Genomic DNA, 27,912 nt, shown 5'->3' with positions numbered 1-27,912 from the left:
CGCAAGATTTCATGATACCCTCTCATATAGATCAAGTAGCATATGGGGTAAACAAGGGTAGTATAATTAAAACACGTTTCATATATGCTACACCAATTTATTTTTAGTATTGTCAATTTATTTGAACGCCACATCGTTACAATTATCGAATGCTTCGCAAGATTTCAAAATAAATAAACACATTAACCAGTCAAATACAAAGTGAGACATTCAAACATTAAATTTCTCTATTACCTACCTTTGGATCTAATGAAATATAAACCTATGACAAATGTTAGGCTATGGGGTTTGAAATAAATTAAACTAGTCGCTAAGTAATGAGGTATGCGATTGCACACGTTAAGATATTGTAAGGGTATGTTTCCATTGGCAAAACAATTGTAAACTGTTTGTAAAACAATAGTAAAGTATTCATCAATGGAAACTAACCGCAATATTTTCAACTCATTAAGTTTAACCCTACATTAAGTGATCGCAGACACGGTATTTACTAACACCAGTTGATTCACACGACCATAAGTCAATTTAGGCCTCAGTTGCACTAATAACACAACATAATTTTTTTTAACTTTTATAAAATATACAAATAAGTACTAAACAGGTTTAAAAAATAAAGTCAATCAAAAAAATGCAACATTTATTCTTATTACTAAAAAAACGGTAAACTGACTACATTGGTTGTGTGTGAAACCAACTGCATCTAAATTATAACTATTTTATAGTACCGTGATTGTTAAAATGGCGTCAAAATACGGGAATAAATAAACAAAATTCAAGAACATTGACATCATCGAATTAAATTTAAACATTCAATTGTAAACAAAATTAAATGAATCGAAACAAAATAGATTTTTCAAATTAAATTGCTCATAAAAAAAACGTCCATTCATATTATATTACATTGAATAAATATGTCTTGTGGAATTATTTTAAGATTAATCGCACTGAATTGTCGAATTGCAAAAAAATTAAACATAAATATGATCAAAGAAATATACAAATAGAATAAAAATTCAATTATATAGAAAAACAACTGCAATTAAATCTTAAAGACTTTAAACTGAATTTAATATGGTACTTTTTACTTTTTAAATTAATGCAAAGGTAATTTTGACTGAACAAATATCCATGGCTGAAATTATTTACTAAATTAAGTCAAGTTGGTTGCGATGTTATATTCCTCACATCTTTGTTATAAGATATGTGAAAACAAATATACAACAGTTGTTTACTTTCCGAATTGTTTCATAAGCAGCTCAGTGCTGAAGGATTTTGGTCGTTCGATGGGCAATCCGAGAGCCCTAGACCAGATGAGCTGAGCTAACACTCCAAGGGCGCGGGACACACCGAACATCACGGTGTAATAATTCATCTCCTTCAGACCATAATACTGTAAAACACATTTCATTATTTATTTATTGTAATTTATTTATACAAACATCTATAAAAAGTAACAATAATAAGTACCCCTTCGGGCGTACAATATAATGATTTTTTTTTATAAAATAAGAGCGCAAACTCGCAAGTGGTCACCTGAATCCACCGAAATGGCAAGCGACCGCTGCACATAAACATCCGCAATTGCAGCGCTGCCTACCCGTCATTGACGGAGGAGACGCACATAAAGAGGACATTTCCCCTTCGTATACGTTTTCTCCACCGTCAAATCCACTCTACTTCCCATCCTTTCTTCTCAAGAAAAGGGTGGAAAGGGAAAGGAACTAAAATTAGGCCTTAGGCACCACACTCATCGGACTGTACACGGAATTGCTTCCACTTCACGTCTGTCTTCTGTGTGGTATAACACCGGGCGAGCCGGCCCATTCGTGCGAAGATGTTAAAGCGGGCTCTACCACTGTTAAATGAGTATAAATGCATCGAAACCGAAATGGTGGTTAGTGCCGGAGGCCAAATTTTAGATCCTTTTCCTTTCCACCATTTAAGAGGAATAGATTGAAAGGAAAAGTGTATTTGACGGTGGAGGAGACGCATAGGAAGGGGAAATGTCCTCTTTATGTGCGTCTCCTCCTCCGTAGACAACGCATCTGCAATTGCAGATGTTTATGTGCAGAGGTCGCTTTCCATTTCGGTGGATTCAGGTGGCCGTTTGCTCGATTGCTACACTATAATATATAAAAAGAAGCAAACATTTGAGAATAACAACATAATGCACCTAAAATCATATTTGTAACATTGATATTTTTAACAAGCTTAACATTAATTATAACATTCTTGGCCAAGAATTACACCTTAGTTTTACTTTGTATTATTTCCAATGTACTAAAATACATATCACAGAAAAGTCAATGAATACGGTTGTTGATCTATAGTAATTACTGTTTTCTTTATTACTTTAATACTAGATTTCTCCCGCGAATCCGTCCGCGTGGAATTAAAAAGTGAGTAGGCTATGTGTTCTTCCAGACTATCCTCTACATCTTTACCAAATTTCATCGAAATCCGTTCAGCCAAGGCTGCAACTCTAACAAACATCCATCCATCCTTCTAAATTTTCGCATTTGTAATATTTGTATTAAGAATTAATACAGAAGTATAAATTTGCCTTTTTTTCTGCCATAAAAGTAATTATAATGTTTAATATTTACCTGTAAGAGGACACCGGAGTGAGAGTCTACATTGGGCCATGGGTTCTTGACTTTGCCGAGCTCGGTGAGGATGGGAGGCACCACTTTGTACACAGCTGCTACCAACTTGAACAGCGGGTCGTTGGGCAAATGCTTCAACGCAAACTCACGCTGGCAAGTATATCTGAAACACATTTTATTACATTAGTAGCTTTCGCCCGCGACTCTGTCCGCGTAGTGTAAAACAAAAATAAGTAGCCTATGTGTTCTTTCTGGACATCCTCTACATCTGCGTCAAATTACATCAAGATCTGTTCAGCTGTTTAGACTATAAACTCTAACAAACATCCATCTAAAAATTCGCATTTATGATATTAGTAAGATTGGTGAGAATTAAACCATTTATTTACTTCATAATTATCTTTTAATCATAACCCTAATTTAACAACAAAATTCCCATAGAAACCTCTTATATTTTACAAACAGTAAAAAAATTATAAAACATGTCACAAATTAAAACGATTAAAAGAATGTAACAATCTTACTAATTTTATTAATATCAGCGAAAGTTGGAATAAATGGATGTTTGCATTAAAACTATTCGTTGAGTCATACCAATGACTTAAGCAACCAAATTCGTGCAATTCCTTCATATTTTGCTTTAAGAAACTTCATTCAAACCAAATTAAAAGACATTAATTGTAAATTTAATAAAATGTAAATGTGAGATCTTAAATGGATAGATGGATGGATATTTGTTAAAGTTTGTAGACTAAACGGTTTAAAGGATTTCGATGAAATTTAGTACAGTTGTAGAGAATAGTCTAAAAGAACAGATAGGCTACTCACTTTTGTTTTTTTTTTTTAATTCTACGCGATCGGAGTCACGGACATAAATGTGTAAGTTTATACGAATGGAAAATACATAAAGAGTATGTTTCCCTTACTTTACCAAATGTCTTACCATCTATTAGTTATACAGAAAGGTAACAAATTAGAGAAAAGGTTTCTTCTACGAAAATCTATATTATCTGGTACTGGTGCGACCATTAAATCATTTAATTTTGATTTTTTATTTTCAGTTATAAAAATCTATATTATCAGTTATGACAATTTACCTAGGATCCGTCTTCCTGAGCACCGCGTGCCCATAGCCAGGCACCACCTGTCCCGACTTAAGCGTCTTCCAGATAAACTCCTTAAGTTGTTCCTCAGTAAAGTTGTCACCAACTTGCTTACGGAGTTTCTCCAACCAAACAAGTACCTAAAAGAAAATGACAGTTAAGTTACATATGTACATACCAAGTGCATATCTAATTAAAATCTAAGTAAAACTATTCAACAAAATGTTGAGATTATTTCAAATTTATTAAAAATACCCTTGGGTTAAGTCTTCTGCTCCTCTATGGTCTCCTATCAATAGCAATTTTTAAAATAAACTACTTAAAAATACGTGAATTTTAATTTTAAAATTTTAAAACTTCGTAGATTTTTTTATATTACCGTGGCAATCAAGGTGCCACCTGAATTCGCAGTAAAAGCGAAGCGATCACTGCCCATATACATCCGGAATTGCAAACGCATTGCCTACCCTTAATCTTAGAGACGTACATAAAAAGGATATTTCCCCTTTCTATGATCTCTTCCACCGTTAAATCCACTTCCCTTCCCATCTTTTCCGTATAAGAGAATGGTATTAAAGGAAAAGGGCAAAAATCAGACCTTTTAAGTGGTTAAATTATAATATACTAACTTCTTGGTTAGCCAATCCGTGCAGAGGTCCAGCAAGACCGTTAAGTCCCGCAGCAAAGGAAAGATAAGGGTCGCTAAGTGCAGATCCCACCAAGTGCGTTGTGTGCGCCGATACGTTGCCACCTTCATGATCACTGCCGACAAAGATATAACCCAATTAAATACATAAATACTTAAAATTCAACGTTTAAAAATATCAAAAATACAATAAAAATCGCTATACATTCGCTTCGTTATATAATACTATTGCGCGACTTTGTCCATAATGTCAGTAGCGAAACTATTTAATGGTGAAAGAATATTTGAAATCTGTCCAGTAGTTTTTGAGTTATTTCAATACATACAAGAATCCAAACATTTTCTCTTCATAATAGTAGTATAGATATCTAAAAAAGTATTTATTTACTGAAATATGATTTAATAATTCCATCGCAAGCGTTTTTCTTTGAACTTCATTAAAAATGAATTATGATTTTTTATATATTCAATTGCATAAGAAAATTCTGGAAAAAATATGATAAAACTAATCAGATACGACGGATAAAGTTAGCAACGATATATCAAACACTTGTAGCTGCTTAAGACCGTCAGGGATATTAGAAACGGGATATCGATAAGAATTTAAAGGCAAGATTACACGAAAAAACTCGCAAACACACGATAAAAGATGAAATGCAAGATAATAGTCGAGAATACACAAAAGATATAAAAAATCGCACAAAAAAAAACAAATAAAAAATCGCTAATCGTTACAGATTAATATGGAATTTCACTATGTTACTTGGTATACTTAGATTATTTCTAAGTTAGAGTATAACCACATATATAAGATAATTTTTCCATTACATCGTTTCATAAATCATAACCAATAAAATGTTATCAGAATAATTACATAGATGAGGCAAATCGTTTACAAACGTCACTTTGTTCATTCGCTTGAGTTGGTTATTTTACTCTGAGCATTGAGATCGAGATTTTTAATTACAACTTGGTTTCCACTACTTAAACATGTATAGAAACATGTTGCCCTCTCCAATACTCAGTGTAACAACATATGTATCTTTATGCTGTTGTAAAATATATGAATGAAGCATAAAAGGAAATAGGTCGTAATACGAAACGTTACATCGCTTTGCGCTTATCTGTGTGAATACTTTTTACATTAAAACTGTCATTGAAATTTAATACGAAACCCGTTCACTTACATTTCCTTTATAATTATCGCCAGCTTTATTTGTTGCAATTTATATAGTTAAAAAAATTCCCTTGTTTGTATGTCGACTTGTGATGTGATATCTACGTTTTGTATACGTTTTGTATCTTAAATTTACGTTTATAACTGATTACAATCAACGTTAGACTGCATTGCCTTATTAACTTGCATTTCACCTATTAATGGTATAGAAATTTGCTCACATTCAAAACAGGGTATTTAAAAAAAACGCAAAGCCGCAAGCAAGTTATTTTACATAGTTAATTAGTGAAAATAATAATCCACATGGGCGGCGCCGCTACGGGGTAACGCAAAAATAATATCTGAAATGTTTAAGCCGCAATCTTATATAAGTTATTTGCACTGCGACGGACAATTTCCAATGGTAGGTAGACACTTTGAACATTTTGGCTTGATATTCACAAACATTAAATTGCATTGTCTTACTGTTACAAAAAATATATCTGCAAATTGTCTTAAAGATATTTCATATAATATTTTGCGATACCGGTGCGTTGCCGTTTATTTAACATTGCCTTAAGGGAATTAATACCAACCTGTGAATAGTGAGGTAAAGTCTCATCAGTTCGCTGAACTGTGGATCATCGAAGCCGAGCATCGTGCAGTAGTTTGCTGACCAATCCTTGTTATCATCAATAGCGCCGATACCTTTTCCATCGCGGTAGGTATTGCGGTAAATAGTTGCGGCAATCACAGGCAACTTTGCGATCAGATTCATCGAGTCTTCATATACGTACTGCCAAGAAAATTAAACATATAACAGAATTGTAAAAAAAGTAACTCGACCAAGACTTTTAAATATAGACTAGGCATAGTGAACATTTTCTCTCAAGTGAAGTGTCAACTATGCCTATTCTATATATTTTAATCTCTTTAAACTCGACAGATTTGAGTACAAATCGTAAGACAAATTCAATCAAATTGTTTACAGTTGTTTACAACTATCAGCTTATCATATTGCTTAATTAATCTCTTTAAGTTATAGAAAATATCAATGTCTACAAAAACACATGAAACCTTTCATGGTAATAAAACAAGATTTCTTAAGGTGCATCGCTTCGAAGTACTGAAGCCATACTCGAGTATTACGTAATATAAGGCGGAGCGATGCTTATTCACTGTACAGTCGACGACACAAGTCGTCAACAAATTAAATTTGTAATGCCGTTTAAAACGTTTGAAACAATATTAAATAGTCACTAATAGAACTTTTTTACAGTGTATCATTATTTAAAAAAATATCTCGATTCAAGCGGCAAAAATAGTTACATTTCTTAGAGATGCTCTTGTCGACAGTATTGTATAACGTCGTACACGACTTACCTCCCAATACTTGGATTTATGTACACCCTCGGAGTAAGCTTTAGCGAAGGTGGACTCGCTGTTCAGTGCGGTCACCGCAGCTGAGAACTGCGACATGGGGTGCAACTTGCTGGGCATATTGTTCAACATTGTAACAACATGGGCTGGGAGCTCGGCTCTATAAAAATAATAAAGATGGTTGTGATTATACGTACGCTTGGTGTTAATTTAACATTGCCACAATTCTGGTACAAAAATTCATTATTGTATTTTAAATACAATTGCACTATTGTCTCCGATTGTACTTTGACGTGCACAATTGAAAATTGTTATGAATAAACATCACGATTTTCATTACTGATACTTAGCCGAGTTGACACGCGATGTAGGTGGTAATAACATCTGGACACTAACCTAACATTCTAGCATTAGACAAATTATTCTATTTCTGCACAAGATTACACCAATGTAAGAAATCTGATAGCCAATCTTTTAACTAAGGATTCACTACGTCTCTACAAGGGCCGATAATCTTAGGCAGAAAATCGTTGGATGCGCGAAAACGTCTGTGAAAGTCTGACCTTTGACTGATGACGGGTTTAATAATTGTTTATTACCTGCGTGCCCATTCCTTGGAGATGGCATTAACTTGAGCCTCGGTCGGGATATCTCCGGTGACTAGGAGCCAGAACAGACCCTCGGGCAGGGGTTCTTCTCCCCCTTTAGCCTTGGGCAACTTCTGTTGGCATTCCGGGATAGACAGTCCTCTAAATCTAATACCCTCATCGGGGTCGAGGACAGATGTTTCCCAAACTAGACCCTTGATACCGCGCATGCCACCGTACATCTGCAATAAAAATATTATAGAGAATTATACACACTTCAAAGGATCTCACAACATTCATATACAAAAACAGTTATTCCAAATATTTAGAACTCTGCGTTCGTTATCAACCACATGTATATAAAACATATCGCAAACTTCAACACTCGTGTTTCCTTTTACAATCAAATCATAGTTGTATTATGACATTTTTATGGCAATATTTTGAGTTTCAATTCTTGCGCAAGTCATTTATACAGTAAAATATTAATTATATTAATTATATTAATATTTTAAATGACTATTACTATTGCGTTTGCTATTACTTTAATAACGTAAGTACCACTTTTTGGCACTTAATAAAACCACAAAATCACTACTTAAATGTACCACTAATCAAACATCTGACTTTGCTAAAACATTTAAGTTTCTACATAATTTACCCAAACGTGTCTAAAAACATGTTTTATTAATAAGCATATGTTATACTAGCTGTTCTTCGCGACTTCGCACGCGTAAAATTAAAAAAATAGTAAAAACATAGCCTATGTTACTCAGGATAATGGTACAAGAATTTTTGAAATCGATGCCGTAGTTTTTGAGTTATTTCATTACATACAAAAATACAAATCTTTCCTCTTTATAATATTAGTATAGATTGAAATATTTCTTGCACAAAGTCATATACTGTACACTAAATATTGTTTTAAATAGTGCTATATACTAAGAATGGGGACACTAATTTCTGAAGAGAGGTACTAAAAGAACTTATGGTACTAACCATGTCAACGGTAACTTCTCCGACTTTGGAAGATCCATGCTGTTTGCGGAATTCGCGGATTTTATCTTGTTCTTTGGGAATTTTCTCCTGCAGCACATTTTTCAGATTGGTTTGTTCGGCGCTTAGGTTCCTTAACAGGATAGTCGCTGCCGGGTATATTTTCTGTAACAAAAAAGAAATATATTAATATATGCCTATATGAAATACATAAATGTTACTAAAATTAACATTTTAAAAAGAAATAATAAATTAAATAATAAAATCTATCATTATACTAATATTATAAATGCGACAGTTAAGATGGATGTTTGTTAGGAGTTTGTAACCTAAATTGCTGAACAGATCTCGATGAAATTTGGTATAGATGTAAAGCATAGCCTGGAAGAACACATAGGCTACTCACTTTGTTTTATTAATTCCAAGCGGAAGGATTCGCGGGCAAAAGATAGTTATTAATATTGTAATTAAAACTTCATGAGAATGGAAGTTAACATTAGGTTTGGCTACGCAATAAATGTATGTGAGCTATAAAACATCGTATGTTACGTTACATTTATTTAATGATATACACTAAACATACGATAGGTTCTTTATGAAGTTAGCAAACGAACTATGTCTTTGGCAAATAAAGATTCAGATAACAATTTTGTAATTACGAACGAACCGTGTCATGTATCTCGGTCAGCCATTGTGTCACTGCATTGAATTAAGAATTTGAGATTTCTGGGCAATGTCATTACGTCACCTTATTATCACAATACGTTTGTTTTAACCTTAATAGTTCCTAGGGAACTTTTATACCTTTTTAAGTACCTCACACATTAGGATTTTCCACGTAAAATACTGTCAATTAATCAAATTTATACGATTTACAAATTACGTCTTGTAACTAACTAGCTAGTGCTCGCGACATCGCCCGCGATGAATTAAAAAAAATGTAAAAACATAGCCTATGTTACTCACAGTTAAATTACTTTTCAAACGATGAAAGAATTTTTATAATCAGCCCCATAGTTTTTGAGCCTATTCATTACAATCAAACAAAGTTTTCCTCTTTATAATATTAGTAAAGATTAGATGATTTTTATTTACGTAACGTTTATAATTGTCTACAATTACGACTTAATTTATTCTTTTGAAATGGAAAATGCCTACAAAAGTACAATGACTATAAAAAGGTAACGACAAGTAAACAACCACATAGCCGAATATTTAAAAGCAAAATGCAACGGTAATTTTTTTTGTGCTTTACAAAGGAATGCTTTTTATCCATGGATACAATAAAAACCAAAGCTGAGTAGAAACAAAAAGTAACTAAAGATCGGAAACAAAGAGCACAGACCAACTTATAGATTAAACAACGAAAAAGGCACCACAGATAAAACAATAGGTATAATTTGTCCAATTTTTAATTGTAATTCTACCCTGAATAAATTTCTATGTCGGAGAAGGTCGGCGCAAGGTGATCCGGCGTCATTATATAAGATTACGATGATGTTTGCGTCGACCTCCTTCCACTCATTGTAAATAATTCTATTTATACTTATTATCTCTACGCGCGTTTAATAACGCATACTGTATTCTGTGCTCTATACTGTATCCTAACAATCACAACTGATCTTTGAGATCGATCCGAAAATTGGAAATACAAGTACAAGCGTGAAATGGGATTCCCATTTCATATGATATGTATACACCGATCCAAACAAGTTAAGATACCAATCTTTCCCAGCATATAACACGTACACGTGCTTACGTTATTCTTAATGGATATTAATAGCAGACGTGACCTTCCTTTCTTTAGTATGGGGGACTGGACCCTGCTCCATACACATAAGTTACGCGCTACATACCAAGTGTATCTGATTAAAAACTACGACTAAATTTTTCATGTACATAACACAAAGATGGAGTGTTTAAATGTTATCAAATGTTACAAAGCGTCTACTTGACAATATTTAACTGTAAATAAATATCAACAGAAACACTACTGAGTATTCATTGAATGATTAAATTAAACACAAGTACTTTGCTGCAACACTGTAATAACGTTGCAATCAGCGATGGTATACAAGGTCATAAGGCAAGAGACACACTGGCCCTATTGGCCTAACCTACCACCAACATAATTGACATCGATTGTCAATAGCATCTTTCGTGTCTAATCAATTCAATTATTCTGAATTACAACAATCATTTTGACTGCATCAATGACGACCTATAGTGCAATTAAATTGTATCTATCTACCGCATTCAAGCTAATCTACAATAATATAAAAAAACGTACACACTACTCTGTGACGTAAGATGTCAGAAGTCACAGCATATTTTTAAATTATTCTTTCTTAAATAAAAAGCCCTACACGCCACGCTTTAACCTATTTTTTTCATGCTTTTAAACTTAGAGAGTAAATAAATTAAGTTAAGGGACCCGAAGATAAGTTAAGACAATCTTTATTTACTAGAGTTCAATTAAACCCTTATAAATCAAAGTTATTGTTCTAAAATAAGTAAATAGGCCTACTTGAGTTTGTAACTAGGTTAATGAGACACTCTAACTTCAAGGCAAACTTTTACAAATAGTGAATACAGCTGAGGCTTCGTTTTGTATATAGGCAAGTGGGTCACTGTGTATTCGACCTATTTATTTTCATATTATTCTTTCAGCATTTTTTATCTTCATTAAAAGATTTTTGCATAAGATATTTGTCTGTATTACTCTTCTATAGACTTCTATCAGACGAAATCTTCATACATACCCTTCACACGCTTATCCCTTTCACATAATCCATCCACATAGGGAAATCTTTTGCTATTAATCCTAATATAATCACTTAAACAATGAACAATACATTTATTTTAAAGACCGTTCCTCCTCGAGACTGACTATGACGTCATCAAGCAACTATCGGTTTGTTTTATAACTTTGTACATGTAATATAAATGACGTCCTATTTTTATTCATGAGACATTCGATATTTTTATGTACGGAACATCGTTGCCAGATGTATGGACATTATATTACTTTTGCGACTAAAAAAAATAAGGAAAGATTCCTCACTGCATAAACATAAAAACCTTAGAACTCCGTAACTGAAAACAATTGCGTTAAGTTTATTCTCAAGATTTAAGACGTATGATATCATTAATACCGTTTATAAAAAAAAAAACAAAAGAACCGGTTACGATGTGAGTAGGTTCTAGTAAGCCTTGAAAACTTCGTAATGTAATTTAACCTTATTTAGGATTATTTAGATAAGATTAACAAATATTTGATGGAAATAGTTTCGTCCAAAAGTAATTTTATTGGTTATTGAAAATAAATAAAATAACACACAGCAATTGTCTCATTTCATTATATTAATATACAAAACTGAATAAAAAACGCTTTTAAATTTAAAATAAATAAGATTCATATTTTATTACTCATTTTTAATTTTCAACACGCAAGCAGCTAAGGCTAAAAACCCTCGTGGCAAATCGTATAATCAATACCAAACGTTCATTGACCTATACCGATGACTTTTATGCGACCAAAGTCGTGCACTTCCTTCATATTTTGCTTTAAGAAACTTCATTCAAACCAAATCAATAGACATTAATTCTGGATTTCTCAGATTAAATATACCCTAATTTTACTAATGTTATAAATGCGAAAGCTTAGATGGATGTTTGTTAGAGTTTGAAGCCTAAATTGCTGAACGGATCTGGATAAAATTTGACTATTACTTTTTTTATCCCTCGTGGACGAAATCGCTAGCGAAAGCTAGTATAAATCCAGCTAGTACAAGAAAAATATAGTTGCCAGGCCACCTTTTCGGGTTTAACCGGAATTATTCGACCCATTATGCCACACAAGACTTTTGTTTAAAGCAATAATTTTGCAACTGTTGAAAGGGGATTTTTATGATTCATGGAAATATTCGTCATAAAGGTTTTACATCGCGGCAGTTCTGACTAAATAAAATACTTGAGGAAGAGAGAAATACGTCTTTATGGACAACGTAAGCAATAGAATTTTCCATATAAATAAAAATTAACTTTACAAGATAACCACATTGAATGAATTTGTACATCGTTATATCAACGAGTACTTAATGCTGATAAAATTAATACACATAAATACAACATCTGTTTCAACTCCGTTGGTAATCGCAAAGCTAGTATGAAACGTGGTATTTTTAGCAGTGCTCTTATATTTGTATGTGTTTCTAGATCATTCCACATTCATGAAGCAAATCGTGCAAATAACTATGGGCATAACAAACCACAATAACAGTTGTGGCTTTACGAATGCAGTAATAAAATCTGACGACAAAATGGTTTGTGAGAATCATACAGTATGATTAGGTGTATTTTTAGATTAAAACCACTTTAATTCTTGTTTTAGAGATGATTATTGTACAACCAAACACTATTCTTAATAATTTAATTTTTTATGTCTAATAACCTACAAATTTCACTCTCAATTTTGTACACATCATGATTATCCAAAGATTTAACAAAGGTAAAACGCAACAGTGTACTTTTATGAGTTATTCGTAAACTCAAGAGTTTTTTTCAAACGGTATTTAATTCTTTAGTAAAGTTAGCCTTGGATACTCGGCAATGCTTTGATCAATGTCAACTTTAAGGAAACAGGCCTTGTTTAAGGAAATAAACAACATTAATTCTCTCAATTTACGTGTATTTCGAAACTAACAGCCTCTGTAGAAGTAATTCTTTGAAGGTTTTATTTCTAAACTAAAACATTTGAAGGCTATAAGCAGTCAAATAAGGAACCGTGTCTTGATATCAATACTCTGATAGTTTGAAGTAATCCGTTTCCATTAAATATATATTTCTACCGATAACCGTAGATGTTAATTGTAATTCCGAATCGTTTACTTGATTATGTTTTGACCTCACTAGAACATAATCGACCTTCGATTGCTTAGTAAATTTACTACCGTAGTTTTTTGGTAAGCGTTCAAAGTCTTTAATTTTCCGTTTCATCGGTTCGGAATTTAATTTTAATCTGTTAAACAGACCAGAATAACGTAGTATTCACAATTCGAGTGTATTCAAATTATAAAATTACTTAGCTTTCGTCCGACTTTTTCCGCGTAGAATTAAAAAAAAAAATCAAAAAGTGAGTAGTCTGTGTGTTCTTCCAAACTATCCTCTACAATAATACCAAATTTCATTGAAATCTTTTAGGCCGTTTAAGCTACAAACTCTAACAAACATCCATCCATCTCTAGCATTTACAATATTACTATAACAAAAAAAACTGAACTAAATTACATAATTTCGAAACTAGCGGTCAGTCATTAGTAATCGATTACGGTACACGACCACGGTACGTGCCAATTCTGAAAAGTTACACCTTGGCACTACAACGCGCGAAACAATGTGAAGTGAAAATTACATAACTTAATTTGCAGGCGACATCGTAATAGTTTGCGAACATTGTATAACACGGTCTAGTACCAATGACCTTGTTATATAATTTTGGCCGGCACTCTTCAATTGCAGAGTCGCAAAGACGTCCGCGAATAAAAGCAACCGGCTACTCCAATAGACTTTAATTCACCCCGGGGCTTAAATTTTGCTGAGTGGTGACGTCACACATAGTCTGCGAAAGAGGCGCCAAATTTCCGCGACATTGATATAAGAATAACCTTCAGGAACGCTTGCGTAACGACGATGTGCGTGAAAAAACTAACGTTGTAGTTTTGTAAAGACTTCATAACATTATATGTAAATTAACTATGTATTTTAACTGAATTACTTGGTAAGAATAATATAAGGATGTTCTCTGATATTCTTTGTTCTGTTGTTAGGCCAAATTATAGCAATAAAATCGACATACTGAAACTGTAGCAACATAATTCTGAAGGGATGTGATGTACTCGTGTTTACGCAACTTAATTACTGTGGTATATTATATTGCATTTTATTATATTCGTAATAAATTACAGTCGATATGTATAAAGTAGTAAAAAGAATGGTTGCATAACTGTCGTAATAAACGACTTCGTCCACGAAGAAAGCGTTGCTTGTCAATAAAATTGTGGAAGTTTTCCATAGACAAATGTGTGTGTAAAATTATACAAACATACGATAACTAATAATGTAATGATGTTGCAGTTTAAATTACAATTGTTTAACAAGTATTAGGAGTAAATGTACATAATATATGCAATTGTATTTTCTTTGAAGTTGTTAAAAGCACATTCTACTTTATAGGAAGATAAAATGTTATTTTACTAACTACACAAAATACAGAACATCGAGAAGACAACGAAGGCTGTGCTTTCTACGTAATATTAATGACATTTCTGGTTTTACCACTCGACAATTTTGTATCCGAGAAACGTTTCTTTTTAAAGCCTTTAAAAATTTTAACAAATAGAACAATTAACAAAACAAACCACGTGCTTATGAGTATGGTTGAATTTTGAACTATGATTCCGTCGCATACGTACGCGCTATAAACCGGTATATACGAATTTAACCCAGACCTTTGCTAATAGCATGAATAACAATTACAAGAAAGTGAATTGTAGTCAAGCCGGGTTGTTCTTGGGTCATTGCCACTCACCACGTGTGAAACTAGTAGTTCAAGTCACTAGTCACTTTGTTTAAAGTACATTTAATGGAAGACTCCTTATACTCCATATACCTAGTTTGTCCTGTATCAGTTTTGGAGTCGGTAGATACTTCTTGGGGACATTACACTAATAAAAACGTGTTTAAGATAAAAAGACTCGAACATGTTTCCAATAGCAGACTCGTTTTAAATTAACGAGTTAATTTTGTTGTCCAAATACACTATCAATGGATGTAAATATAGATACTTGATCAAAACCGATCGGAAACATCTCAACTAATATGAAACCTAAAAAGATTGCTTTCTCCATCACATCAATAATACGAAGCTATACAAATATATGACGTCAGCCAAGAATATCGAAGACTTTAATCAATCACGGAGATGGATTTAGCTTACCAACACTTCAATATTTTAAATATATCTTATAGTGTTGTCATATCGAATACCTTGTGATAAGATATGTGAGACAATGTGTTACCTTCAATGTCACGATATAAAATCACGTGAATCTATTTAGTGTCTAGAAATATCACAGAATACCTAAGACGTCAGAAGATTCACATTTTCTTGCGGTTTACTTTTAGCTCCGAGCATGCCTAGCAGTGGACCTACTGCATTTGGTAGGAAACTCGCAGTGGTGTGTGGCATCCATATCCCGCCAATCACAAAAACTAAATTCTGCCTCGCCTCGTAAAACTGCCACTATAAATTTTGTCTGGCACTGTATCAATTGCTTAAAGCAGTCCACTTACCGCTTTAAATCTATATTCAATGCAAAATTATTTTCAAATATCCACGCTTAGTTGAAAAAAAAAATACAATTTTATCATAAACCCGTATAAAACTGCATTATATAATTGATACGGACGGAGCAGGTTTGTTAATTGGCTGGATTCTTATCAACAACACGTTAACATTGGCTACTTACAATCAGTATACCATCATTGACAGTACAACATACATTGATATTGAAAATAATCTATATTCATAAGTCAAACGTATAACTACTTGGAAATTTTAAAACGAAGTCATTAAGGTCACATGTCCCTTTGGTATAACATTTACGATATCTGAGCGAAACATTGAATCGAAGAGGGCATCCTATTGTTTTTTAGAATCGTTCGAGCTATTACATACGTATTTCAAAACTTATTATTGGCCATGACGTTCTCTTGTTATACAATAATGGATATAGTATACAGTAATCGTGCACTTTTCATTATACATACTCTATGTAAGTCATTAATATGTGTATTGTATAGATTAAGAGAGAAAAATACGTAATAATTATTCGATAGGACTGGTAATACTTATCGTTACAAGCCGAATAATTTAAGCATCAGGCATGAATTGTTTAGAAATAAGAATGTAATATTAACTAGCTACATTAGAAATAACGAAACACGTGAATTACCTTTCATAAAATTTAACCGTTAACGACCATCAGGGCCGTTTTTATTTTCGTGCGTTCCGTTAACAATAAATACCAGAGATGGTACTTAGCGCGGCTTCGTATTATGCTTAACTCTTCTTAGTATTTCTTTTGTATTTATAGGTCTCTTAATAGTAAATCATAGAAGTATGCAATTACCACTTATTATCGCCTGCTATAACTATGTTTTTTAATTTAAAATTTCAATTACATAAACGCTTACAAGACGTTGATATAAACGTATACGATATATGTAGGCTATTTGGGAGCGAGCCCGGTCGCAGCCAACCTGATCCGTGTTATCTTTAGACTGCAATGCAGAGAAAGTCATCACACGTTAAACAATTACATAACCTATATATTAACAGCCTCATTATTGTATAAGATAAACGGGAACGGCCTATATCAAGAGCACGTGATACCCACATTTCGTTACAAAAAGGACAAGAGATACATAACGCGAAGAATTGGAAGAAGATAGCTATATTTTGTAATTTTTTTTTACTATGAACGAAGTCTTTTGTAAACATTTTTACAACGAATTTTGCTTTGCCGTTTTTCGAGTATATTTGATGACCAAGACACGTTATCAGAAGGTGTTGGATCGAATGATTTTATCACTTGCCACGTGAAACGAATTCATTATTATTTGAATAAATGTTATTTACTTGCGCTAATATGAACGTTATCTACTTGTCGAGCGTAATAGTGGTAAAGACATTTTCCTTGTAAATTAAGTGCAAATAGATTTATATAACAAAATACTTTAGTAAAGATAATTTGTATGTTCTAACATCATTCATATATAGTATAATATATATTATCCAGAGTCATACTGATAAGAATATTTTATTAATATTAATTTGGAAGTGAATCATTCGAGTCACACAGATAAGTCCAAACCATATTTAATTAAACCTTGACAACAATAACTAGTTGTTACTCGCGACTCGGCCCGGGTGGAATTAAAAAAAAAACAAAGTGAATAGCCTATTTCTTCTTCCAGACTATCCCTTGCTCCTTTGCCAAATTTCATCGAGAGTGGTTCAGCCGTTAAGGCTACAAACTAAACAACATCCATCCTTCCATCTAAACTTTCGCATTTATAATATTAGTAAGATTTGAACAATAACTACTACAAAATTGCATCTCAAAAAACGCTCTAAAATATTTACACCAATTTTACATTTTCTTTTAAGTATTGTAACAATATTCGTCAGTTCAATTAAGTACATAAACCCAGTAAACCACATTAACTAATGACCACTTAACTTAACAACTTTATAGCCTTCATTTTCGGAATTTCATACTAATCACTCCAGTACAACTCTAACGTCAAAGCATAGTTAAAAACTTTATGAAACAAGATAAAAAGTCAACTTTGATATTGAAATCAAACTTTTACAATTATTATTTTTTTTCGTTTCACTTTACAAATGTTTAAAGTGTGCAAGTGATAAAAAAACATACAGACGAATTGAGTACCTCCTTTTGGGAAGTCGGTCAAAAATTCACGCTTGTTCGAGAATCACGCGTAATGGACCATACGATGGCCGACATGACAATGACATGATCGTTTAAAGCCTAATGCCACGCCATTCGAAAATACAACGCCGAATTATTAAGTTTTTTTTTATTTATTATTCTGTGGATTAAAATAAAGATCATGCTATTAATTAAAAACCACAATTTTTACGTTACATTTATATTACTCTTAATTATGTTTATTATGAAAGCTAATGAATTACAGAAATAACAATAAAAAGATTAATTAATATTCTTAATAATCTATGAATAGTTACAATGCACAGAGCATACAAAAGTATATAAGAAAAGCAATGGTATTTCATGAATTTATCTTTGGAATATTGTAAATGTAGGGTATACATTAATAAGGTATTTTTGTAGTAACCTTAATTAAACAGATTATAGTAATTCTGGACAATACTTTATTGCTTCTGCAAGTATGAATTCTAAGAATGGATGTCATTCAAACTATGTAAGAGTAACTACACTTGTCAAGGGATGTACTGTAATTGTTTATAGTCAGTTAAAAGTAACATTATACATCCGTTTGATAAAAAGGGTGACCACAAGACTTACATCCATATTTCAGTACCTATCCTGTCTAACACAAAAAGTTTTATGTCTAAAATTTATTTAATTATGTTAGAAGTTACTGATATTTGTTATTTTAACCTAAGAAAAATCTTTCTATTACCCTTTTTTAAACACTACTGGTTTAGGCCCTAAAATTACTTATTTAGCAATTAATTTTATAATCTATATAAAGGGCAGATGAAAAACTTTTTTCAAGTTTTTTTTTTATAATTCTGCTTTAAAACAAATTTACCAGATAACAATAAATGAAATAATTATTTTAATATAACTATTAAACACTAGAAATATCCAAGTACAAAAACGAATTGCCTACATAGTTATGTAATTACTTACTTTGTAAAACCTAAGTGAACCACGTGTGAAGGACAAGTAAGGTACGTACGATTTTTTATGCCAAAGTTTTACACATTAACGTGAGAATACCTGAGATATATGAATTATACTTCCGTTAAAAATATATTTAAAATCAAAGCGGTAAAACGTAGAAAACAAAAATGTTACAAAAATTCACAAATTATACAATTTACTTTACATCAAACGCAAATAATGTGGGCATGCGTGAATTCAAACGGTGCGATTCAGGTTGTTTTAAGGCGAAATAAATCTTTCCTTCTATAAATATAAAATATGGTAATCGCAGTAGCATTGCATTAAAACTATAATTATCATTTAAAACTCAAAAATGAGTGTATAAAATCCAAAAATAGTTATTATTACATAACTCAAAATTCAAACATGCTACTAAGGTTACGTAAATTTTTTTAAAAGACGTTAAACCTAATTTTCATTTGGATATCTAAGATAAGCTTGGATATTTACCTGAACTTCTGCTAATTTGGTAAACGTTATCCTGGAGAGTGCCATTTTTTTGAATCACCGAGCTCTTGCCAAGACACACAACTGCACACAACTAAATCATGACATGCAACACCTGCCTACTTGTAATCGATCGCTATTCGCGATTCGTGACAGATATTTTACATATGGCAACAATAAACAAACTAAAAAACCTCTGATTTATTAATTGCAGTTAAGTTTTTACATTGGTAAAATTAGTGAAATGAGAACAAAAAAGGAAAAAACAAATAGTTTTCAAGAAATTGCATAGTTTGCTCTCATAGTTCTAACAGTTTTTGTCTATTTTTAATTTGGTACAGTAACCAAAGAGTACAACAGCTTCCTTACATTTAGTGTGACCAGATGGAGTAGAATTGTACCATTTTAGAAAAACCAGACCTGATTGAAGGTTCTTTTTAACGTAGGCAAAAATTTAAGAAATAGATTATTATAACATTCCTATTTATGTATACTTTAGAAGTTTGGACTATATTGTATGATATATATAGCTTGTTTATTTTTTGTTTATCAAAAATTTTTATAATTTCGATCATCGGAAACCTCAAAACTCTACATTCCTAAGATAAATATAATAAAACAAAATAAATATAATAAAAGAAGAAGTAATTGTTAAAACTTTACTTTTGTTTAATTCAAATTTTATATAAATGCTTTTTGAGTTTTTGAATGAAAATATCATTGACATTAGTTTCTGGTTAGTAGAATTTTACAATTAAATCTGGTCACATTGAGTGACAAACGTATTCGCCCAAATGTAAACATTCTTCAGTCAACATTTTTCCTTCTCATCTTTCTACTAGTAAACCGCTAACCGCTAACAATCTGTTGTTCTTTACTGAATCTCAGCTTAATTTATATTGTGATTATAACAGTTATAATAAAAATAATAACTTAATACTTTTATTACATCTAAAAAAAAATATCTGCAACTTTTCATTATGTGGTTAAAAACCTCATTTGTATTTATAATTCATTTAATATTATGCCATGGTAATAAAGATTTCCGTCTCGGTCGAAGTAAAAACGGTAATCTCGGAGTTCCAGGTGACTATTTAGGAGAAAAAGTACCACCTGCGCAGTGGTTCAAACAAAAGTTGGACCATTTTAGTCCTACTGACTTACGTAGTTGGAAGCAGGTAAAAAACCAAGCCTTTTAAACATCTCTAATATTATAATGGTGGATAAAACTCTTGTTTTAATTTTATTTTTTTACTTTTACAGCGATATTATGTAAACGACAGTTTTTACGACTTTAAAAATCCAGGTCCAATATTTCTAATGATTGGTGGTGAAGGGCCAGCCGATCCGAGATGGATGGTAAAGGGAGCATGGATAGATTATGCAAAGAAATTCAACGCTCTTTGTATTAATTTGGAACACCGATATTATGGAGAAAGTCACCCTACAGAGTAAGTCCACAAACAGAACTGACATAAGTCTCCGAAGACAATGTAACATCATTGATATCGCTGTAAACTCATTTTATAGAACTAACAACTTTTGATAAGTCACTTGCTTGTCATGTATTTATTCCAATACTTATAGAAACATTGATTCTACTAGCAATATAGCTAATTGAAAGGCACTGTGTTGAGGAGAAGGTCTTATTAATTTGTTAATCTATACTAATATTATAAATGGAATAATTCATAGTTTTGGAGTTTTGTATGTATTGAAAACTACTGGATCTGTTCTAACAAATATTTACCATGTAAAGGCTACATTATAAGGGAGTAACATGGATCACATTTTTTATCATTTCTCAATTTTATATGCACAAAATCATGAGCAACAACTAGTGATGTACATCGCTAGCATACTTACCACCATTGTCCCAAATTTGTAGCTATTTCAAGTTACAACTTACAATAAATTATCTCTTATTATTGTTTCAAAATACACTTTCAAGAAGCTGCACTCTTATTGGACTTATTTTACTTATTTATATCAAAAATTATAATTTTGATAGTAACCACTATGCTTTTAATGACAACCACTGACAGTTATTTTTCTTTAGAACAAAATAGTTTTAAAGTTACAAACTCCTTGAACATACAGATGCCAGTATCATTTTTTAATATTGCATGTAAAAAGTTAGAATCAGCAGTTATTGTTCTCAATTAATAATCATGTATGTAATTAATCTTACTAATATTATAAATGCAAAAGTTTAGATGGATGGATGTTTATTAGAGTTTTTAGCTTAAATGGCTGAACAGATCTCGATGAAATTTGACATAGATGTGGAGGATAGCCTGGAAGTATGAATAGGCCATATGTATAGTATTTACATTATTTATTGAATCCTCAAGTAAAAGCAGCTTATCGTAATTAAAATCTTTCAGAGACTTCAGCACAAAAAACTTGCAGTACTTATCATCATCGCAGGCTTTGGCGGATTTGGCAAACTTCATTACAGCTATGAATGACAAGCTCAAATTAAATCGTGAAGTGAAATGGGTGGCGTTTGGTGGCTCTTACCCGGGGTCATTAGCGGCTTGGCTGAGAATGAAATATCCTCATTTGGTGCATGCCTCCATATCATCAAGTGGACCATTACTTGCAAAAGTTAATTTTATGGGTAAGTTATACTACATTAATACTGCTATTTTGGAACATATTTAAAACCAAATTGTAAATGGTCTGATAACAATCAAACATGTAAAATATGTGATGGAAATATCAGATTTTGTTTCCTTATCTGACAATAAAATCATGTTTAAGCAATCTGAGCTTCTATCAGCCAGTGGTAAGACAGGCCCTAAAGCAACAACTACTCCGATTATATATACTTCTATACTAATGTTATAAAGAGGAAAGATTTGTATTTATTTTGTATTGAAATAACTCAAAAACTACTGAGCCAATTTAAAAAAATTCTTCAATGTTAGAAAGGGGATTTATTTGTGAGTAACATAGACTATATTTTTTTTTAATTTCACAACGATGAAGTCGCGAGCAACAGATAGTATTTTTCAATCTAATATTGTTTTCTCTTTCAGAATACTTTGAGGTTGTAGTAAATGCTCTCCGTGAAAAGACTGGCAGTGATGATTGTGTTAACCAACTGCGTAATGCCCACGTACAGATAGAAGGGTTAATTAAAACGCAGCCAGAGGAGATCGAAAAGGAATTCAAGTGAGTTTAGCTCATTTTATAATATCCTTGTTGTGATTCCACTTGTAAGGTCAGCAAATCAAATCATCCACCTTTCATGCAATTCTTGTTCCCAATTTTACCTCACCCTCCCCCTACTGTTGCCCCTTTACATTAATTTTTCTAACTTGACTAACTATATGATATCTAAAGAATATATTTATAAAGCTGTTATCTCAAATTGACAACTTGTATTATAGTCACTCTTTGTTTTCTTATTTGCAAGTCATATGAGATCAAAGGGTATTGTACGATGATAGTGTGATTTGAACCTTATTAACATTAACTTTGTAATTTAGAATTTTTTTTAAGATAAATTGAGCATTCATAATATAAGTAGGTATGAACAAAAGAATTCTCTTGTCTCCCTAAATACTTCATACATACTCTGAAAGCAACCTAAATTCCTTCAACAAAAGGATGGTTCGATAGAGCTTGGTTTTTTTTATAATATTAGGTAGCAATCAAGCAAGCGGCCACCTGAATCCGAAATGGAAAGTGACCGCTGCACATAAACATCCGCAATTGCAGATGCGTTGCCTACTCTTCATTGACGGAGGAGGAGACGCACATAAAGATGATATTTCCCCTTCCTATGCGTCTCCACCGTCAAATCCACTTTTCCTTCCCATACTTTCTTTTGACAAAAAGGGTGGAAAGGGAAAAGGACTAAAATTAGGCCTCCGGCACCACACTCATCAGACGAAACGCGGGATTTTGGTTTAGCAAAAGCAATGCTTTATTCCTATATGTTATGTAATAAATGCTTTACCAAAACTATGTGAAGTCGCTCATAATTTCTATAATCAGTAAATGTTTTTATAAAAGCAGTCTCATATGGTGATTCTATTCATAATTTGTTACGGTTAGCAAAAGAATGTATGTTAAGTATTTTTATTTTATTGTAACAATAGCCTTGTTCTACAAAAAATACCTATAGTGTTCATTGTTTGTAATATGGAATGTTCAATACTTAACAAGTTTGTTCATGTATAAATATTTAAAATTAGAATTCTGGGTCAAATCTAATTTAAATAAACGCAATTAGTAATATTGCAAGTGGACTACTAGAGTCACCATTAAATTACGGCCGAATATTAAAACGATATTTAAATATGTAATAGCATATTATAATGCCATTCTTAAACACCAAATTCCATTAAAACTGACCTCTGTCAGCACACAAAGAGGATCTATTACGACGCATAGTGTTCAAGATTCGTTTCAGTAATAAGCCTAGTGTTTTCTTTGACATACATTCTCATTTGCATATTTCAGAACTTGTATGCCATTTTCAAAAGCAACAGAGAATGATATGAAGAATTTTTTCAACTCAATAGCTGATGATTTCGCTGACCTAGTTCAGTATAATGAGGACAATCGTATTAGTGCTGATACAACATTTAGGAATATTACCATCAATTCTGTGAGTATAAAATGACATTTGTACATATTTAGATATAATAATGTATTTCATTTATATTATTACTAGTAATCGCCCGCGTCTCCGTCCTCGTGGAATTAAAAAAAAAACAAAAGAAGTAATCTATGCGTTCTTCCAGACTATCCTCTACATCTGTATCAAATTTCATCGAAATCCGTTCAACCATTTACACTACAAACTCTAACAAACATCCATCCATCTAAACTTTCGCATTTATAATATTAGTATGATGTGAATCAGATTACATATGAGTTTGTAAGTAAATAAGTAAATGGTTTTATATAAAGTCTTTAATGCTAGAATTAAAATATATCATTATATAATAGAATTTATACCACAGCAGTTACAAAGTTAGCCGAGCAAAAAAAATCTGAAACCAACCATTGGTGAAAACTTCATATACATATACAATATGTTTTCAAATATGATTTGGCAGTGCAAACTAATTGCTGAATAACTTTTAATTACAGCCTTACAAATAAATGCGATGTAAAGTTAATCTTAGGAATAAACTGAGTATAAGCAAATATTAATACCAATTTAGCTTATACTCAGTTTATTCCTAAGTTTAACTTTACACCGCATTTATTTGTAAGGCTGTTAGAGTTTTTCCTAACTTTATAATAACTTAGGTGTGTAAATTGCTAACGGAACCAGGCGATGAAGCTCCATACAAACGATTAGCAGCATTTAATTCTATTATGTTGAATAAATCAAAGCAAACATGTATGGACTACAGTTATAATAATATGATCAACGATCTAAGAAACACCAGCTTGAGTTCCGAAGGAGGTGAGTTATTTTTGACCGACTTTCCAAAAGAAGGAGGTACTCAATTCGTCTGTATGTTTTGTTTTATGTGTGTTACATAACCCCCCCCCCCCCGCTTGTGGACCGATTTTGATCATTCTTTTTTATCCGAAAGGTAGTGCTTGCAGGTGGTTCCCATTTTTGTTTGATTTTTGTAGTTAAAGACTCAAAATCGTATGTTTTTTCATTTTTAACTACACATTTTTAAAATAAAAAAATAAAACGCATTTATACAACACTAACCGCAAGCATTAAAACACATGTACAGTTAGGAAAACTGTACTGTTACTGTAACCTTGAATCGTGTGAACATTTTGAAACAAGACAAAAATCAATACAACGCTATAAATATATGTACTAAAAAAAAATTGGTTAGTGATACATGACTAGTTTCTTTTTTTATCCCTTCGTTTGCACTCACTGATGTCTAATTAGTTATTTGTAGGGAGAGACGCAGTTTGTCTAATAATGAACAAGTTAGTTATTCCTAAATGGAACACCGCAGATTTCCACGATTGTACATTGATTTTTAAATAACATAATTATCGATATGGATTTCTTGTATAATATAGAATCTTTAAGTCTCTGCTTAAATGTATTTTATGGGATAACTTTTTAAAAACATGTTAAATAAAATCTACGAGAGGTAATCTTAAATTTAATTTAAATGTTACATCTCGGGTTCAATAAAAAATATATAAAAACTCCCTGACTAATATTCTACTATTGTTACTGTTGTTGTTGTGTAAACCTATAATTAGGACAAATTATCTTCACGTTACTTATGGTATGTCTACTGGTATATCTCAATAAACAAATAAATAATTTGATTTCAGGCCGTCAATGGATGTACCAGACTTGTACCGAGTTTGGTTTTTACCAAACATCTTCGGGAGAAGTTAGTGTATTCGGTGACCATTTTAAATTGGACTTCTTTGTGCAACAGTGTCAAGATGTTTTTGGTAAAAAGTAAGTATAGACTATTCAATAGCTTATAATCATGCTAATGAAAAGTTTAGTTGGATGTTTGTTAGAGTTTGTATCCTAAACAGCTGAATGGATTTCGATGAAATTTGGCATTATGTTGGCTACTTATGTTTTTGCGGATGGAGTGGCAGACAACAGCTGGTTAATATACATTTTCTCGTATATGTAAAACAGATTGATATGATTTATTTCTTATTTATGAAACAGAATATTTATGAAATAGCTTTCGCCCGCAAATCCGTCCGCGTGGTATTAAAAAAGTGAGTAGCCTATGTGTTCTTCCATACTATACTTTACATTTATACCTAATTTTTATCGAAATCCGTTTAGCCGTTTAGACTACAAACTCTAACAAACATCCATCCATATAAACTTTCGCATTTATAATATTGTAGTATAGTGTAGTATATTATTTTATAACGAGTGGTCAATTATCTCGTTTTTTTTTTAAAAAAAAAACATGGCTACATTCATTTTTTTATGTTAACTTGAATTGTCAAAATTCATCCATTAACACAATATTATTAAAAATGTTACAGTACAGTGTTTTTTTTTTATTATATTTTTTTCAGGTTTGACAAGGAATTTATAGAGAATGCAGCGGAATGGAGTAACAGTTTCTATGGTGGTACAGATATTGCTGTAGAGAGAGTTGTTTTTGTCCACGGCTCGGTTGATCCGTGGCATGCTCTTGGTATCACAACCACAAAAGATAATAATGCACCAGCTATTTATATTAAAGGTGAGTATATTTAGAATAAAAAAAAAAACTATCTATCTATGGATGGATGGATGTTTGTTAGAACAGGTTTCGATTAAATTTGGCATAGATGTAGAGGATAGTGTGAAAAAATATATAAGATATTCACTTTTTTTTTTAATTCTGTGCGGACGAAGTAGCAAAAAGCTAGTAAACAATAAAATAAAGTTTTGATAATTTTAATAGAAGTCGTACGAAAACAGCTACTAATGTTATAAACAGAAAGATTTGTATTTTGTATGTATTGAAATAACCAAGAGTAGCCAATGTGTTCTTCCAGACTATTATCTTAGGCTTTTTATTTAGGCTACAAACTCTAACAACCATCCATGTAAATTTTCACACTTATAATGTTAGTATGATTTTTTTACAGGTACCGCACATTGTGCTAATATGTATCCAGCAAGTGAGAATGATCTTCCTCAGCTGACGGAGGCAAGAGTTGAAATCCAACAATACCTTGATTCATGGCTTTCACAACCTTAAACTTTTTATATCATACGTAAGTTTACTAATAAGTGTATTTTAATTATGCTTTTTACTGCTAAAGTAGTGTTTGACGGTTACTTTTCACTGTCCCGGACTTTATAGGCGAAGGTATATTGAAACACTCTATTCTCATATTAAATTAGTATATTGTCAGGATAAATCAGTCACCTTTTATATTTAAAACAGTCTCATGTTTTACATATGTTGGCTGGTATGTGTCTTGATGAGAAGTCTTCCATCAAACATTCATTACACAATTCTTTATAAAATTTAAATACATTGTTCCAATATTAAAATCATCCTACCTGTGTAGTGTTGCCAGCCAGTAACATAACATATAAAAACTCCAACAAATTACAATAAATACTTATATCTTGTTCTTGTATAACTTTTTTTTTAATTTGACTTTAAGTTATTACAAAAAAATTGATTTTTTATAGGCCAAAAATGTATGGATATTTTCTGTTTTTTTTTTGTTTTTTTTTTTTAATACAGAAAAGTACTCGTATATTATGAATCTCTTTAGACGTAAAACATTTGAAATTATGCAAAACATCCAAAGGTAATGGATACCTATTTTAGTATAAGATAGTATAGTAAGAAATCTATTTTTTTAGACATAAAAAATGTTTATGTAATTTTAAATATCGTTTATATGAAAAAAAGACACGATTTAAATATTCAATTCCTATTTTACTTATTTTAAGACTATTGAATTATATTTGTGCCAAAAAAATGTATTTTTCATTTACTCCCGTTATATTTAACATTCAAACTTAT

The 27,912-nt window shown here is 31.9% G+C and overlaps 2 protein-coding genes across 3 annotated transcripts; one reads left to right on the top strand and one right to left on the bottom strand.

The window, feature by feature from the left end:
• Positions 1 to 1,025: 1,025 nt before the first annotated feature.
• On the bottom strand, positions 1,026 to 21,416 carry LOC106108400 (probable citrate synthase 2, mitochondrial). 2 transcript variants are annotated; one of them, XM_013289561.1, is made up of 9 exons: positions 21,311 to 21,416; positions 8,478 to 8,639; positions 7,491 to 7,720; positions 6,895 to 7,051; positions 6,108 to 6,307; positions 4,339 to 4,471; positions 3,704 to 3,849; positions 2,607 to 2,769; positions 1,026 to 1,390 (listed from the first exon to the last, which is right to left on the bottom strand). In XM_013289561.1, the coding sequence occupies exons 1-9, from the start codon at positions 21,314 to 21,316 to the stop codon at positions 1,229 to 1,231; spliced, it is 1,359 nt and encodes a 452-aa protein (XP_013145015.1). In that variant the 5' UTR covers positions 21,317 to 21,416; the 3' UTR covers positions 1,026 to 1,228. The 2 variants fall into 2 exon arrangements, with proteins under 2 accessions (XP_013145015.1, XP_013145014.1); XM_013289560.1 differs by lacking the exon at positions 21,311 to 21,416 and adding an exon at positions 19,448 to 19,553.
• Positions 20,229 to 27,538, top strand: LOC106108399 (putative serine protease K12H4.7). Its single transcript, XM_013289558.1, has 9 exons — positions 20,229 to 20,622; positions 20,708 to 20,895; positions 21,832 to 22,067; positions 22,489 to 22,624; positions 23,921 to 24,068; positions 24,719 to 24,878; positions 25,733 to 25,865; positions 26,456 to 26,625; positions 27,017 to 27,538. The coding sequence occupies exons 1-9, from the start codon at positions 20,425 to 20,427 to the stop codon at positions 27,127 to 27,129; spliced, it is 1,482 nt and encodes a 493-aa protein (XP_013145012.1). The 5' UTR covers positions 20,229 to 20,424; the 3' UTR covers positions 27,130 to 27,538.
• The last annotated feature ends 374 nt before the right edge of the window (positions 27,539 to 27,912 follow it).

Source organism: Papilio polytes, unplaced genomic scaffold, assembly GCF_000836215.1.
Source record: "Papilio polytes unplaced genomic scaffold, Ppol_1.0 DF821544.1, whole genome shotgun sequence".
NCBI classification, from domain to species: Eukaryota; Metazoa; Arthropoda; class Insecta; order Lepidoptera; family Papilionidae; genus Papilio; species Papilio polytes.
Note: the sequence above shows the minus strand (reverse complement) of the source record. Positions and strands in the feature narration are given on the sequence as shown.